The 18,157-nt window shown below is 44.4% G+C and overlaps 1 protein-coding gene across 4 annotated transcripts in view; it reads left to right on the top strand.

The window, feature by feature from the left end:
- Nucleotides 1-474: 474 nt before the first annotated feature.
- EIF3J (eukaryotic translation initiation factor 3 subunit J) overlaps nucleotides 475-18,157 on the top strand; it is a 39,949-nt gene continuing 22,266 nt past the window's right edge. For 2 of the 4 annotated variants that reach the window (XM_073304532.1, XM_073304530.2), the window contains exons 1-7: nucleotides 475-615; nucleotides 707-813; nucleotides 12,064-12,121; nucleotides 12,384-12,475; nucleotides 13,093-13,207; nucleotides 16,229-16,387; nucleotides 18,068-18,141. In XM_073304532.1, the coding sequence (XP_073160633.1) occupies nucleotides 591-615; nucleotides 707-813; nucleotides 12,064-12,121; nucleotides 12,384-12,475; nucleotides 13,093-13,207; nucleotides 16,229-16,387; nucleotides 18,068-18,141 (630 nt within the window). In that variant the 5' untranslated portion in view covers nucleotides 475-590. The other 2 variants (XM_073304531.2, XM_073304533.2) reach the window with 2 other exon arrangements.

The raw sequence follows: 18,157 nt of genomic DNA, 5'->3' as shown, positions 1-18,157 counted from the left end.
CCAAGACTATGACAGGGTTCAAAAAAGAACGAGATCCGTTCAGGGAGGACAGGTCCGTCAGGGGCGGGTAGCCAGGATGGGCAGGGAGGGGGTCCCCCAGCCTCTGTTTGCCAGCAGCTGGGAATGGGCGACGGGGGAGGGACCACGGGGTGACCCCCGGGTCTCACTGCCTCTGGGGCACCTGGCCGTGGTCCCGGGGCTCGCTGGACCCTTGGCCCGGCCCCCCGTCAACGCCCGGCCGCTCTGAGGGGACCCCCCTCAACGCCCGGCCGCGCGAGCCCCGGCCAGAGGCGGCGGGGCCGCGCCTCGCTCTCCCGCGCGCCCTCGCGATCCGGCCCCAGGCGGGCCTTGCCGGCCCCGTGTCCAACCGCCGCCCCCCTGCCGGGATTTCAAGGCGGCCGCTGCGCCACGTCAGCGCGTCCCCGCCCCGCCCCCTCGCCAGTCCCCGCCCCCTCCCCCTGTGCGTCCGCCGCTATCCCGGCGTGCCCCGCGCTCGGAGCTGGCCGGGACGCTCTTGGCGCGGCTGGGGCTGACTCACGCCGCCGCGCTCTGGCTGTGCCTGCGGGAGGCGCCTGTTCCGCGGGGGCAAGATGGCGGCGGAGGCGGATTCGTGGGGTAGGTGCTGGCCGCGGCCTCGGTTCCCCGCCCGGCTCCCCTCCCCCGCCCGCCCGCCCGCCCGCCTAACCCGCTCTCGTCTCCCCCACAGATGCCGACAGCTTCGAGGTGGCGGAGCCGGTCGCGAAGCGCCTGGTGCCCACGCCGGGGGCCGGCGGGGACCGCTGGGCCGGGGAGGATGAAGAGGACGAAGTGAAGGTGGGGGCCCGGGCGGGGGCGGCGAGGGGGCGGAGGAGCGAGCTCCGGGCGGGGGCGCCCCGCGCGCGGAGAGCGGGGGCTGGGGAGCGCGAGGGGGGCGGCCCGGCCCCGGCCCCCCCCCGGGTGTCTGTCCGGAGCCGGCCCCGGCCATGCAGGCTGCCATGTGTCCGCGCCCGGCTGCCGGGGGTGGGGCGCATCGCTCCCCGCCAGATGGTGCGGCGGGGCTCCGGCGCCCTTATCGCCCTGCTTACGCTCCCGCTCCGGGCGAGCCCGCCAACCCGTCGCTTAAAAGCGGCTGGGGCGGAGGGTGCTTGGCGGGTGGTGGCCCGGGGCAGCCGGGGCGGAGAGCGAGGGGCTGTCGAAACGTGGGCCCCCTTGGCTCAATGGCGTGCCAGCGTCTCGCTGACACCGTCAGCAAAATCTTTTCGGAAAGGGGAGGAGAGACTTAAAAACGGCCTAATTAAGACGGAGACTCAAGGAGTCTCCTAGCAGATGAGTAAAACTTGTCAGGTGAGCTTGTGGGGACGGATTAGATTCGCCCTTCTTTGTGCGCTGAGAGGTGGCAGAATAATGCTGGCAAAGTTATGCTAACACTAGGCGCCTGAGTGATAGGTGTAATGGTGGACAGTGATGTGGCAGGTTTTTGGTCGCTTGAAGTCTTTAAGATAGTATGTTCTTTTAAAAAATATGCTCTAGTTCCATCAGCAATTGAGCTCGATGTAGGCGTTATTAGGTGAAGTTCTGTAGTCAGTATTATGCAGTTTCATATGCATTGAAACCTGCCTGAATTGGTGCAATGGGTGGTCAAAAGTTGGAAGGTCAAATAACAGGACTAGAAAACCTCTGGAATGTATTTCTGTAAATGGGCCGCTTAACCCCCAACTGAGACCTGTACCTGTTCTTAGGTTTCTGAGTTGAATAAACATGGTTTCCCTTCTGTAACTTCCTTCCCAGCAACCAGTCCTCTTTCCCAGCTCCACAGCAAAACCCCTGTCAGTTGAGTCTCAAAAGGTGTCTGTTGTCCCATTGAATGGAGGGTCATGGTTTGTTTTTTTTCCCCCACCTGCTGTCTCTAAGCTGCTGGCAGGTCTCTCAGTACAGAACTGCTCTGGTATCTGCCAGATGGTATTCAACTATTGGCCTCTCCTCTGGAGAGGCTCTTTATTCCATGCCCCCTTGCAGGCTCTTAGCCTGAGGGAGCATCTGGGGAAGAGGTGGGTACAGAGGGATGACAGGCTGAGGGAGGCTTGAATATCTGAACTTCTTCCAAATAGTCCCATCTTGGCACTATCTCCTACAGGCCAGAAACTTTCCTCCATCCTAGTGTTGTCTCTTCTGACTTCCTCTCAATCTTGTGAAACTAGGCATTCCTTCATGGTTTCTTTAGGATTTAGGTAGTGTTCAGATGGTTAAAATGGGGTTTATCTACTAGAGAATCATGGAGCTGGTTTCACTGTATTTCAGTGTTAGTCTTTTGCATTAGAGTTTGAACTAAATGTCAAACTGTAAATCTGCTCTATTAAATCAGAAACATTTAAAATGTCTAAATCCCATGCAGTGTAGTTCCCATATGTTCCTTAACCAGAAAGATCAGTTGAGTGATAGATACCTCAACAATTCCAGATCTTTTTATTACAGCTTGGACAGATCATGAGTGCAGATATCAGCAACTGGAGCTACATACTACATCTGGAATATAGGACTCTTCAAAAGGGTATCTGGTTCTGTGGAAGTATTTACCAAAAAAATTGGTAAATTTAGTGTCCAAAGTTAAACATTGAATCATGCTTTTGTTTCAAATCAAGACACTGAGAGATTGCTATAGACAATCTTAGTACTGATCACTAGATAACTGAAAAAGGTTAATATTTTATCATTTGTTCAGACATGGGCAGGAAGAGGAAAGCAGTTCAGATTAGAGTAATTGATTCTTGCTAATTGAAGACTCTGGCACTGATTGTTCATGTTGCACCAAGGTAGTGCTATCTGTAATAACTGACCGTTTGTGCATGCACTGTATTTCTGAGCATCAGTGGTGACGGGGGCTTGGGCTCTTCTATGTAGTATAAATCTAAATAGATAAAATGTATTACTTGTGTTGTGAAGACTTCTTTTGAGAACCTGAGAACAGCCTTACTGAGTCAGACAAATGATTCATCTAGCCCAGTATCCTGTCTTCCGACAGTGGCCAATGCCAGGTTCTTCAGAACAATGAACAGAACAGGTAATCATCGAATGATCCATCCCGTCGCCCATTCCAAGCTTCTGGCAAACAGAGGCTAGGGACGCTTCAGAGCATGGTTTTGAATCCCTATCCATTCTGGTTAATAGCCCCTGATGGACCTATTCTCCATGAACTTATCTTGTTCTTTTATAAACCCTGTTATAGTCTTGGCCTTTACATCATCCTCTGACAAAGAGTTCCACAGGTTGACTGTGTTGTGTGTGAAGAAATACTTCCTTTTGTTTGTTTCAAATCTGCTGCCTATTAATTACATTTGTTAACCCTTAGCTCTTTTGTTAGGAGTAAATAACACTTCCTTATTTACGTCACACAGTCATGATTTTATAGACCTCTATCATATACACCCCCCCCTCCTCTTAGTCACCTCTTTTCCAAGCTGAAAAGTCCCAGTCTTACTAATCTCTCCTCATATGGAAGCTGTTTCATACCCCTAATAATTTTTGTTGCCCTTCTCTGTACCTTTTCCAGTTCCAATATATCTTTTTTTTTTTTGAGATGGGGCGACCAGATCTGCCCGCAGTATTCAAGATGTGGGTGTACCATGGAATTATATAGAGGCAATATGATATTTTCTGTCGTCTTAGCTAGCCTTTTCTTAATGATTCCCAACACTGTTAGCTTTTTTGACTGTTGCTGCATTTTGAGTGGATGTTTTCAGAGAACTATGCACAATGACTACAAGATCTCTTCCTTGAGTAGTAACAGCTAATTTAGACCCCATAATTTTGTATGTGTAGTTGGGATTGTTTTTTCCAATGTGTATTACTTGCATTTATCAACACTGAATTTCGTCTGCCATTTTCTTGCTCAGTCACCCAGTTTTCTAAGATCCTTTTGTAACTCTTCTCAGTCAACTTTAGACTTAACAGTCTTGAGTAATTTTGTATCATCTACAAACCTTGCCACCTCACTGTTTACCCCTTTTTCCAGATCATTTATGAATATGTTGTAGAGCGCTAGTCCCAGTACAGATACTTGGAGGACCCTCTCTCCAACTGTGAAAACTGACTTACTTATTCCTACCCTTTGTTTCCTATCTTTCAACCAGCTACTGATGCATGAGAGGACCTTCCCTCTAATCCGATGACTGCTTACTTTTCTTAAGAGCCTTTGGTGAGGGACGTTGTCAAAGGCTTTCTGAAAGTTTAAGGTTGGATGGTGTTCATGCTAGCGTAATGTCGCCTATTCTGCAAGGTGAAGCTTAATAAATGTGATAGAACAAATTGACACTGGACGCTCTATAGCTTTTAAATATGCTCTTTCTTCCACACACATGACCCTGCTGGGCAAAATTGTTAAAGATATCTCAGGGCACAGTATTTACACCAATCTTTAAAAAGAGTATTGACAACCTGGATTGGAGCTTCACAGCCCCAAAAACTTTTGGCAAAAGAGGCTTTACTTTTCACATTTTCCCTGAAACTCAAGCGTTTACTATCTGTAATTGAACATCTTTCTAATAACAGCTACTTAAGTGTGCTTTCCAGCTGTCTACTTCTTGAAGGACAGTAAACAATAACTGGACAAAATCGTAGTCCTTCCAAAAATATGAAGACTCCTGCTTTACGTGGCTATTTTAGCATAAGACATTTTATTTCCTCTACTAGTACTCCTCTGAATGCCTATGGCTTTAAAATTAAAAAGTTTAGGGTGTATTTGGAGGGAGTGGGGAAAAGGAATACTACAATTAATGATCTTGTTTGTTGTACTCTGATCTGTGTTCATGTAGTAGATGCAGAAGTTGGGAAGAATCTACAGCAAGCTAGGTGTTTGCCTGGGCTCTAGATATTTTTTCCTTCCAAAATTGGCGAGTAAAAAGGAAAACTACAGCACAGTAAGCAAAAGCAAAGTGACCTAAATATAGGCCCTTAGTGTTTTCCAACTAGTGGTTTCTCTTTAGGGTGTTTCATTATTCTTTAGAGTTTCTTATTGCCAATTTAGGAGTTGGGATCTTGTTTTTTTCCCTGAAAATACTTGGATTACAAGATTTATTGTAACTAGTGAGTTGGAGAAACTTTAGATGCTGCAGAAGTTACAACTAAGATATCCTTTTAAAGTAAAAGGAAATTATTCTAAAATGTTACCTGGAATACAGAAATTACCAGGAAAACAGACCTGCTGCCAAGAAATTTCTGTGTATTTGCTCTTCGGCAGTCCTGTCGCTAAAGGAGCCAGAACTAGGAAACACATTCAGGGAAACAGTCTAGAGATTTCCTTGATCAATATTTCTGATAGTTCTGTTTAAAATAGAAGTCATCAGGGACTCAGACACTGCAGTATCCTGTCACTTTCCAAGAACGCTTTGTTTTTAGAACTTGAATTGTCATGCATTAAAGCTACAAATGATACCACATATAAATGTATAGCACTCAGCTGATTACTTCTGTTTGGTATGGGGTTCATTTATGTGGAAAGGGGGACATTTTCACTAACCATATGTTATAGCTGGATTATTACTCATTTAGTCATTTGAAACTCTTTCAAACTTAATCAAATATGTTTATAATGATTTAAACTACATTGTAATAGTGTCACATTGGAATGAAGAAAACTAAGGATGTGTTGTCACTGGACTTCTCAGTTCGCATAACAATGAACAGACGGTGAAACTTGTTTTCTCCGAATGAAATGTATTTAGATTTCTAGAATGTAATTGTAGGTGCACATCCTGAGCCCTGGACACCTATCCCATAAATAAAAAATCACAAAGGACTGCCCATAAATATATATACCTCAATTGAGTGCTCCCCAGCAGTTTAGAGAAGTGCAGGAGGCAGGGGAAGGGGATAGGATAGGTTTGGCAGACCAAGGTGGGGCAGTGAGTCCTGAAACAGGATCTCTCACAGAAAATGCCCTGCTAGCAGATCTGCCTCATTCATCTAGAAAGAAGTGCAGCTGGAGTGCCTCTACTAATCTCAACTGTGGCAGCATGTCACTGGGGGAGAGATGCTCAGTCATACAGTCAGGTCTATTTTAAAACCATTTTAAAATCAACACGTTGAATTCCCACCAGATGTTCACTGGAACCCAATACAGATGATGAAGCATTGGTCTAATATGCTCCCAGTGTTCAACTAAACTTAATAAGTGAGTTGCAGTATTCTATGCTAGCTTCACCTTCCAAATGAGGTCAAGGGGAAGCTCCATGTAGCGTGCATCACAGCAATATAATCTTGAGATGACAAGACATGGATAATTGTGGCATGGTCTGCACTGGAGAGGAAAGGTCACACTCTTCTTGGGAGGCACAGGTGGGAAGAAAGCACTCTTGGCTGCAGCGCTTCATGGACCAGGAGCAGCCCAGGGTCTAACACCCCCAAGTTGTTTACCTGTCTTACAACTGATTGTGATCCTTCTGTAAGGGGTGCGGATACAAATTCTGCAAATCCTTCCAGCTGCTTTTCCCAGCCTGTGAAGATTCTTAGTCTTGTCTGGATTAAATCTCAGCTTGCTCTCATCTAGGCACCATGTGGTTTGTCCTAGCTGGGTCAGATGTGATAGAGATGTAGTGCTGGGGGTCATCAGCCTGCTAAATGCACTGCAGCCCATGTGTCCTCACTAAACCTCTCAGCAGCAGCATATGCACACTGAGTGGGAGGTGACCATGTAGGCTCCTGTGGCATACCATGAGAGAGTCCTTGGGGCAGAGGAACAATTGCCCACAACTCCCCTTAGAGAGGGTTCCTCAGGAAGATACCAAGCAGCTTGAACCAGACCCATTATTGTCTGCAAATGAGTTTGCAAAATCTCATGATCACAGCACCCCACTTCTACATGAGGATTTCACTCCAACCACACACTCTTAGAAAGGGTGTATCTGTGAAGGATGGGATCAGATGAGGAAGCAATCTGTAAACTGTACTTTGCAACAGTTGTGAAAGTAGCTGTTTATGAAATAAGTGTAGTTGACAGATGCAGGGTTGTAGTCATGTTGGTCCCAGGATATTAGAGAGGTGAGTGAGGTAATACCTTGTATTGGATCAACTTCTCTTGGTGAGAGAGACAAGCTTTCGAGCTTACACAGAACTCTTCTTCAGGTTTGTGTACGCTTGAAAGCTTCTCTCTCACCAACAGAAGTTGGTCCAATAAAAGATATTTTTTTCACACAGTGCACAGTTAATCTGTGGAACTCTTTGCCAGAGGATGTTGTGAAGGCCAAGACTATAACACAGTTCAAAAAAGAATTAAATAAATTCATGTAGGATAGGTCCATCAATGGCTATTAGCCAGGATGGGCAAGGATGGTGCCTCTAGCCTCTTTTTGCCAGAAGCTGGGAATGGGTGAGAAGGGATGGATCACTTGATGATTGCCTGTTCTGTTCATTCCCTCTGGGGCACCTGGCCTTGGCCACGGTCAGAAGACAGGATACTGGGCTAGAGGGACCATTGGTCTGACCCAGTCTGGCCACTCTTACGTAGTCAGACTTGCATTAGCTCAGCACAAGCTAGCACGCTGACAATAGCAGTATGGACGTTGCAGCTCCGGCTGAGACTTGGGTAACCTCTCCGACTCGGGGAGTTGGGTGGGCTGGCGAGCCCAAGCTGCCAGCGAGTCACAACATCCACTCTGCTATACTCGAGATGAGCTAGCGCAAGTCTGTCTACTCAGGCCGGGAGGCTCCCTCGAAGCTGCAACGTAGACGTTACCTTACTGGCTGCATCCTGCATCAGCCTTTTCATAATTTTGCCTGGGGTCAACGTCAAGCTAACTGATCTATAGTTACCCATTAAGGTAAGCTTAGCGATTGCAAAATTCAAGGTTTACATTCTTATTGCTGTGCTACAGTGTTTATCTGATGCCCTGACAATAATGGAACTAAGCATCAATACCTCACTTTAACCACTAGTATGAGACAGCAGACCTCAGTTTTTAACTGTGATTTGATGAGCCAAGTACCAGGACATCCAAGTTCATCTACATATTAATTTAAGACTATTTGGCATTTGTAAGACTGATTCTAGCTTCCCCTCCAGTACACTTCAACTAGTTGACATGAATTTCCAGTAACAGTAGTCATATTTTTGGGGTCATAGTGGACCACAAGCTAAATATGAGTCAACAGTGTAACACCGTTTCAAAAAAACGAACATTATTCTGGGATGTATTAGCAGGAGTGTTGTAAGCAAGACTGGAAGTAATTCTTCTGCTCTACTCCGCTCTGATTAGGCCTCATCTGGAATATTGTGTCCAGTTCTGGGCACCACATTTCAGGAAAGATGTGGATAAATTGGAGAACATCCAGAGAAGAGCAGCAAAAATGATTAAAGGTCTAGAAAACATGACCTATGAGGGAAGATTGCGGGGGAAAAATGGGTGTGTTTAGTCTGGAAAAGAGAAGACTGAGAGGGGACACAACAGTTTTCAAGTCCATAAAAGGTTGATACAAGGAGCAGGGAGAAAAATTGTTCTCCTTAACCTCTGAGGATAGGACAAGAAGCAATGGGCTTAAATTGCAGCAAGGGCAGTTTAGATTGGACATTAGGAAAAACTTCCTGTCAGAGTGGTTAAGCACTGGGATAAATTGCCTTAGGAGGTTGTGGAATCTCCATGTTGGAGGTTTTTAAGAGCAGGTTGGACAAACCCCTGTCAGGGATGGTCAAGATCAGAGGTGGGCAAACTACCGCCTGCGGGACATATCCGTCCTGTGGGACCGTCCTGCCCTGCCTTTGAGCTCCCAGCCAGGGAGGCTAGGCCCTGACCCCTCTCCCCCGTAGTTATGGCGCCGCACGGACAGTGCGGCTTGCACCCACCCACCGCCCAGGCTTTCCAATAAGCCAGTCCTGCCACTCTAAGTGGCATGGTAAGGGGGCGGGCAGCGGGGTTGGATAAGGGGCAGGGAGTCCCAGGGGGCTGTCAGGGAGTGTTGGATGGGGCAGTGGTTTGTGAGGTGGTGGTCAGGGAATGGGGGGGTTGGATAGATGTGGGAGTCCCAGGATGTGTGGATAGGGTTCAGGGGACATGGAGTGGGGGGGTTGGATAGAGGGGAGGGGGTGGTCAGGGGCCAAGGAGCAGAGGGTAGGGGAGATTGGATGGGTCAGGAGTTCTGATAGGGGCAGGAAGTGGAAGGGGGCGGAGAGGGGGCAGGGGCCAGGCTGTTTGGGAAGGCACAGCCTTCCCTACCCGGCCCTCCATACAGTTTTGCAACCCCAGTGTGGCCTTCGGGCCAAAAAGTTTGCCGACCCCTGGTCTAGATAATACTTAGCCCTGCCACGAGTGCAGGGGAGTGGACTAGATGACCTCTCAAGGTCCCGTCCAGTCCTATGATTACCTTGGCTTATAGTAATCTCTCAATTCCAAGGACAAGGTAGGTGAGGTAATACTTCATTTTGTTTGTTTTACACCTGGTAATCTGGTATGGTAACACACTGACTATTAACATGATTTGAAGGAAAACAGGTCTTGTGAAACTTGATATTATTTGTTGAGGTTAAGTGTAGGTGAGAATATAATTGTGTTAACATACTTAGATTTTTGTAAGGAGGCTGACTTAGTACTCCCTAACATTCTGACTACATTACCCTTTACAAAATCAAAGCAGCACAGATTAAATGCATTTAAACTGATCTGAAAATAATTTTAAATGGGAATCCACATCCAGTGGGGATGTTCTGAGCAGAGTCCTGCAGGGATCTATTCCTGGCCTAATCTATTCAATATCTTATGATCTGGAAGGAACCACTGCTGGCAAAGTTTGTAGCGGATGCAAATTGGTGAAGTATTGAATAATTGAAGAGTTAGTTCTATAGAGCAATGTGTCTCTCTTGGTAAGCAGGGTTTACTTGAACAACGTGCATTTTAATGCATGAGTCATACACCTAGGAATAGAATTTTGATCACAGTTATAGAATGGGGAACCATGTTTTGGAAAGCAGTGACTCTGAAAGAAATGTTGGGGTCAACTGAACGTGAGCTGATGTAGTGCACTGGCTAAGAATTAACATGATCTTTTGATGTATAAGCAGGTGAATGCTGACTAGAGATAGGTAGGTGTTTGTACCACTCTGTATAGCTTTAGTGAGACCATTAAGAGACATTTTAAACTGATGGAAAAAATTGGAAAGAGTTCAGAAAAAGTACATGAATTATTTGAGATTGGGAAAATACGCTTTTTGATGAGAGTTAATATCAATCTATTCAGTTTATCCAAGAGACCGCTAAGCGGTGACTTAATTATAGAAAAGAGATATGACAGTAAACAGCTCGTTAATCACATGGAGAAAAGTGTAACAAAATCCAGTGGCTGGAAGTTGAAGCTGAAAAAATTCAGACTAGGCAAAGTGCAAATTTTAAAGTGAGAATAATCTACCATTGGAACAACATTTACCTAGGGACATGGTGGATTCTCCATCATTTGGAGTCCTTAAATCAGGATTGAGTGATGTTCTAAAGGATAAGCTGTAACAGCTCAACCAGTAGCTATGGGTTCAATGCTGGAATTACTGGACAAAATTCTGTCTTTGTGGTACGCAGGAAGTCAGTGTGACATGTCAGAACTGGAAGTGTAAGGAATTCAAAGGACTATTGAATGTACTAGATAGGCAGGGACTTTAAGGACAATAAGTGTTGTTAACTAGGGAGTGGTTAATGCAAATTATGCAACTCAGGTTATGTAAACCCCCCTCCTTTGAAGCTACTCCTGAGGAGAAGGCCATTGACTAGTAAAATTCCCTGAGACTGGAGATCAAAGGCCCGAGCTGTGTAAAGAAATAGTTGAACTATCCAGTTGGGGTCTGGTTCCTGATCCCAAAAATTATGTGAACATGTAACCAAGGGTGCAAACCCAGTTGTGGAGTTTGAGAGACAGGCACAGCAGAGCCCCATGATGGGGCTGGAAGTGACCTCTGGTAGGCTTTTAGCATGCATGTAGATTTTTTTTTTCTGTCATGCTTTTGCCCCAAGAATAAATGTCGTTTGCTTTGTGAAGGCTGGTTGGTACCTGGTGTACAATGTTATAGCCCCTGGAGAAAGAGTTAACCACAGGTGCTGGATCCTGGGCAGACTTGCTGGAAAATCGCAGTGAGGTGCAGAGGGAACCTAAACCTCTAGTCTGAAAGAAGAGAGACGCAGGTCTCCGCTGTGAGAGCGGTGATGGCTGGGAAGCCTAAAATCTTAAGTGGGTGCCCTCGAGGAAGACCAGGAAGGGGATCAAAGGTGTAGTTAACCCTGAAACTGACAGATTAGTTGATCATAATTGTTCCTTCTGCCTTAACTCTATGAATCTAACAGTGCTCCTGTCACAGATACTGATAGTTTGTCATCCCCCTGGTGCATTAAGTGGTATGCCTGTCATGGCAGCTTTTGACATTTTTAAACCCTGATGGGAACTAAGTGGCTTATGTTCAGATTTAATCACCAAATAACACTGCTGCTGCTACCAGGGCTCTCCGCCCTGATTCTGTAATGCTTAATTTATGGCACAAAATCAGTCCCCTCTATATGCTGTTAAGCCTGTTTTGTTTCTGGTGACGGATGTGCTATAGAGAAGAATCAAGTCATTCTATCAGATATCTACTCATAATTAATTTTTTTTCTTATAATAATTTTTGCCCAGCAAATGGACTGTGGCATTTTTTTGTCTTGCTTCTGTAACTGTGGTGAACATGAGTTTGCCTGTTACTGCGATATACGTTAAGGCCATGTCTACGCTGTGCATCTTATAATGGTGCGGCTTTGCCTCTGCAGCCACACCATTGCAAGGTGCGCAGTGTAGCCACTCTTTGTCACCGGAAGAGAGCTCTCCCAGAGACAAAATAAAACTACTCCGAATGAGGAGCGGTAGTTTCATTGATGGGAGAGCGGCTCCTGCTGAGAAAGCGCTGTCCACACCAGCACTTTTTGCTGTTAAAATTTGTCTTTCAGGGTTGTTGGTTTTTTTCACACCCCTGAGCGACAAAAGTTTTAATGATGAAAGTGCAGTGTAGACAGTTCTTTTTGCACAGATACCTTTAGTGGTTCAGAAGTAAGATATAAATACTGATAACTCATACTCCTTCCTGTTTGGTAGGATAACTGGGATGATGAAGAGGAGGAGGAAGAAGAAAAAGAGACAGAGATAAAAGCAGGTGAGGACTGTGGGAGGAGCACACTTCATTGTATACAGAACAAAGAAGAACATTGGCTTCTGTGTTCCAAGTTTATGAACTGTATTTATGGGACATAATAGACCAAGGGTTGTGCATGTGTGGATGACAGTGCATGCTTTTCACATTAGTCACCTCTGGTTTCTGAATTGGATCGTAGCTCTAGGTGCTTTTTTCCCCACATTGTGACAATGTTCTTTATGCACTAGATTTCTTTAAAAGGGCTTTGTTCACTGTTTTACAGAATCAAAAGTTTCAGAAAAGAAGAAAATAGCAGAAAAAATAAAAGAGAGAGAAAAGCAGCTGAAGAAAAAGCAAGAGGAGATTAAAAAAAGAGTAAGATGTCACTGTCAGGATTTTAGCTTTTTATGGGAAGAGGGAGATCTGCTTATTGTTCAGTCTAGAAAAACAAATGTAGTCTGAGAATTAAAGGACTGATACTTACAACGTGGCCCTACAGTGAGTTATCTAGGAAAGAATAGTCCTGATGTAGTCTGTATAAGAACTTGAACATCTAAGAGTTTGAAATAGTACTTATCCTATTTCCATCCTTCTTCTAAGTGTGTACATTAAGTTTATAATACTCACCATTGTGTGAAATTACTTTTGTTGAGGGTTTTGGTATTTTTATGCCTGTAGCATGCTTGTGGTTTATCAGCATTTCAGCTTGGAATGTTTAAACACAGGTTAGGCTTGCTGTTAAGAACAGAACGCCTGCACTTCAGGAATAATTACTTCAAGCAGAAGCATGTTGTTCAGTTAGCTTGTTGAAATGACCACACCTGCAACTGCTCCATTCCTGGGCAAGAAATGTAATTCACTTGCCACCAATGTAAGCTGACATTATTTGAAGACTTTTAGTTAAGTAGATTGCTTAGGCTTGGTTAGCAATAATGACCGAAATGGAAGACTTGCCATGGGTCAATCATGCTACTTTTTATACTTTTTTTTAGTTAGAGGCACCAGAGGAAGCTAAAGAACTTACACCAGAAGAACAGTTAGCAGACAAACTACGGCTAAAGAAATTACAAGAGGAGTCAGATCTTGAGTTAGCGAAAGAAACGTTTGGTAAGTGTGGATACACCTAATCCAAGCAAGTAGTTGGTGGTGGTACAGTATGGGAGAAGTAATTTAGAAAGTTAACTGCAATCAATTCTAAATCTAGTTTTCAAGTAAAGCAGTATATTGATCAAAAAAAGTAGGACTGCTGTGATATTACTCTTACTGGTATAAAAATATCAGGCTGAAACTTGGCATCCAGCTAAAGCTATTTCATAACTGTCTAGACAGTCGTAGGTAAGAATCAGTGCCTTTTGGTGTTGAGAACTTTTAAGACACAGTATGTTTGGGGAAACATCTGTGATGTGTGTTGTATAACTAGCACAATTACTTTCGATAGTTTGGAGTCCGACATTACAAACGTCACAGTGGATGTGAGTTACGCTGATATCAGCCAGAAGTTTGTGTTCAAATGACATGTCTATTTATATCTGGAAGTATAGATCATAATGACTCTCTCATTTCAAGCACCACACAATGTCTTTAGAAACTAAAAGAACAGGAGGACTTGTGGCACCTTAGAGACTAACCAATTTATTTGAGCATGAGCTTTCGTGAGCTACAGCTCACTTCATCAGATCCGATGAAGTGGGCTGTAGCTCACGAAAGCTTATGCTCAAATAAATTGGTTAGTCTCTAAGGTGCCACAAGTCCTCCTTTTCCTTTTTGCGAATACAGACTAACACGGCTGCTACTCTGAAACCTGACAAAAGAAATAGTATTTTTCAATTCACCTCATACAAGTACTATAGTGCAATATCTTTATCATTAAAGTACAACTTACAAATGTAGGGTTTTTTGTTACATAACAGCACTCAAAAACAAAACAATGTAAAACTTTAGAGCCTACAAGTCCACTAAGTTTTACTTCTTGTTCAGACAATTGCTAACAGAAACAAGTTTGTTTTATGTGATACAGCATGGCCAGAGGGCAGCAGGAGAGTGTTAAAAGGGAGCCTTATTCCCTGTAGAGGAGAGAAAGTTTGCTATAGATTAATTAAAGCACCTGAAGCCAGTCACCTGATAAAACCCCCCTGCTTCAATCAGACAAGGGAAGTAGTTGAAGCAGAGTGGATTGGTGTTGGAGCAGAGAGCAGTTTGGAGGGAAGCAGAGGAGAGTTTGGAGAAGTGCTGCGGTGGGCTAAGAAGTCTAAGACCCTAGGTAAAAAGACACCTGGTTTGTGCAGAGGGAGGGCAGGAAGCCCCACAAGCTGAAGGGCAGGAGAGGGAAGTAGCCCAGGGGAAGGAACCGCTAGTTCAAGTGGTTTACCGCTATCCATAGGGCTCCTGGGCTGGGACCCGGAGTAGAGGGTGGGCCTGGGTCCCTCCCTCTCCACTCCCCTCCTCTAGGACACTAGTGAGGCAGTTAATACCCCAGTTCAGGGGCGAGAAATGGTGCCCTGAACCCTCCCCAAGAAGAGAGAGCGCGAGACCCATCAAAGTAGTGCCAGCAATTTGCCACATTACATTTATGGGAGATAATGCTCCCCGCTTCTTAATTAGTGTCACCTGAAAGTGAGAACAGGCATTTACATGGCACTGTTGTAGCTGGTGTCGCAAGATATTTACGTGCCAGATGCGCTAAAGATCTATACGCCCCTTGATGCTTTGGCCATCGTGCCAGAGGACACGAATCCACGCTGATGATGCTTGTTAAAAAATAAGGGGTAAATTACATGTGACTGACCCCTGGGGGAGAACTGTGCGTCTCCTGCTCTGATTTACCCGCGTTCTGCCGTAGATCTCATGTTCGAGCAGTCTGGGATGGTGACTCAGCACATGCTGTTCATTTTAAGAACACTTTCACTGCAGATTTAACAAAACACAAAGAAGGTACCAATATGAAATTTCTAAAGATAGCTACAGCACTGGAACCAAGGTTTAAGAATCTGAAGTGCCTTCCAAAATCTGAGCGGGACAAGGTGTGGAGCATGCTTTCAGAAGTCTTAAAAGAGCAACGCTCCGATGCGGACACTACAGAACCCGAACCACCAAAAAAGAAAATCAATCCTCTGCTGGTGGCAGCTGACTCAGATGATGAAAATGAACATGCGTTGGTCTGCATTGCTTTGGATCGTTATCAAGCAGAACCTGTCATCAGCATGGATGCATGTCCTCTGGAATGGTGGTTGAAGCATCAAGCGACGTATGAATCTTTAGCACATCTGGCATGTAAATATCTTGCGATGCTGGCTACAACAGTGACATGCGACTGCCTGTTCTCACTTTCAGGTGACACTAAGAAGTGGGCAACATTATCTCTTGTAAATGTAAACAAACTTATTTGTCTGAGCAATTGGCTGAACAAGTCAGACTCAGTGGACTTGTAGGTTCTGAAGTTTTTACGTTGTTTTGTTTTTGAATGCAGGGTTTTTTGTACATAATTCTGTTTAGTTTGTAAGTTCAACTTTTATGATAGAGATTGCACAACAGTACCCGTATTAAGTGAACTGAAAAGTACTATTTTTATTTTTTACAGTGCAAATATTTGTAATAAATATAAAGTGAGCACTGTACACTTTGTATTGTGTTGCAATTGAAATCAATAATGGAAAATGTATAAAACATCCACAAATATTTAAATAAATGGTATTCTATTAACAGTGTGATTAATTGCGATTCATTTTTTTTAATCGCTTGACAGCCTGAGAAAAGTCACAATCCTAATAGTCAATTTAAAAAATCCCAACTAAACCTAGTACTGCAGGCTTGAGGCCTAGAATTTATGTAAGGAGAAAATACTGTCTCCAGTACTATTCCAGAGTAGGTGGTTCAGTACAACTCATGGGATATGTAGCCTTTCACTTAAATCACTAGTTCAAATCCAGCATGAATTGTTAGTAACTGAAGTTGTTTGGGCTCTTGCTGCCTTGTTGGTCATTTCAGCTGAGGTAAGGAACTGAAGGGGAGTAGAGATAAATTACCTGCTCTGTGGCTAGAGGGCTTACGTTGTGTGGTCAGTCTCACCTCCCACACAAACTACAGTTAAATGCACCAATATTTTCTCTGATACTATGTTTTTCACTGCAGGTGTAAATAATACTTGTGGAATAGATGCCATGAATCCATCTTCAAAAGATGACTTTACGGAGTTTGGCAAATTATTAAAAGAAAAAATTACACAGTATGAAAAATCTCTACATTATGCCAGTTTTTTGGAAGCATTAGTTCGAGACGTATGTATTTCATGTAAGTCTTTATTTCAAGTGTGAGATTTCCTAGCACATTCCGTGGAGGGCTAAAGTAGTAAACATATTAATCAAGTAAAACTGAATTGGGATTTATGCAGTCCTACATTAAATGATGCACTGATACCCCTCCCAGAGACTATTTTTGACTACTACCTGACTGAGAATCAGTACTTGCATGCTGTTAATCTTTTAATGAAGGTGGTGTTTCCTCTGTGATTGATCTTCTCTGAATGGTGCTGTCAGGTCAGGATAGCCCACTTAAACATATAGGCAAATTTTGTACTGATCTAAGTCTTACACAGCCTTGCAGAACCTCTATTCAAGAAGAGGAAAAGGCTCCCCGATCCATTTAATTCTAAATAGCTCAGTAGGGGAATGAGATCCTATAACACTGGAAATTTAGAGCAGTTTAATTCCAAAACGTAACTGTCTGTTGAAATAAAACTACAGGTGACTTGTTTTGACTGCTTTGGATGGCTGAGATATTTGGTGCGTAATTCTGTTTTGAGACTTCCCTTTTTCCTGTGCTTGTACATCCTGTCCTTCAGTGTAGTGGCAATTTGATATTGTGGCGTGTGTCATATAAATACATTGTGGGTGGTTGGCCTACTGCAACAGATGCTGAACTGTTAGATTGGGGTCCAAATCCTCTAACATGAAGGAGTGTCAAACTGAGCATTAAGTGCATGTAACATCCCTCTCCACCTGGATGCTTCTCTCTCTCTCTGAGCCTTCAAACTTATTTTAGGCAAAACATTTACCTTCAGGCACAAACAGTTGACCATATTACAAATCTAGCAGCATAATGTGCTGCTCATAGAGTTTAAGGCCAGAATGGACCACCACATAACCTCGTCTTACCTCCTGTATATCATGGGCCTCCAACGTCCCCCAGCACCTGCAAGCTATACTGAACAATCCAATTGAGACCAGGTATTACAGCCTACAGGAGACTAGATTTATGTGCCACAGATAGAGAATAGGAGGGACTGAAGTGCACCAGGGCTTGAGGCCCCCATAATGGCAGGAAAATGAAACATACCCAGATAATCCTGGCAAGAGACCAGTACCCCCACACAGGAGAGGAAGCTGAAAACCCCCGAAGGTCACTGCCAGTCTGACATGGAGGAAAATTCCTTCCTGACCCCACATATGGTGATCAGTTAGACCCTGAGCATGTGAGCAAGAACCAGCCAGCCATGCACCTGAGAGAGAATTCTCAGTGGCATCTCAGAGGCCTAACCCCCCTTGCCCAATGTCCCATCCCCAGCCATTGCCATTCCTGATCCAGAAGAAGAAGATTTAAAAACTAACATGGATTTGGGGGAGGGGGAATCACTTGCTGACCCCTACCAATGGCAGACTGAAACCTTGAAGCATAAGCTTTAGAAACATAAGATGTAACTGTGTTCAAATGTTGGCCTCCTAAATGTATTGATTATTATGTTGGCCATCTTATGCTGCCCATTACACAAGTTATCAAGGGGATGTGAGATCCTCGACTGTGATGCCAAGAATCAACATTGCCCTAGTGTTAACAATGAGATTTTGACTCCAGTTAAAGGGGTAAACTACCAGATATAAATCTCCACTTAATGGATTTTAGAGGATTCAATGATTATTTGAAGGCTTTCTGAAAACTACATTGGTAGAAGTCTAATTTTCTTCCTCTTTGTAGTGGAAGTTGATGATTTGAAAAAGATCACAAATGCTTTGACAGTGCTATGCAGTGAAAAACAAAAACAAGAGAAGGTAAGACTTCTGCATC

Source organism: Lepidochelys kempii, chromosome 10 (assembly GCF_965140285.1).
Source record: "Lepidochelys kempii isolate rLepKem1 chromosome 10, rLepKem1.hap1, whole genome shotgun sequence".
Lineage (NCBI taxonomy): Eukaryota > Metazoa > Chordata > Testudines > Cheloniidae > Lepidochelys > Lepidochelys kempii.
This window is presented reverse-complemented; position numbering and strand designations above follow the sequence as displayed.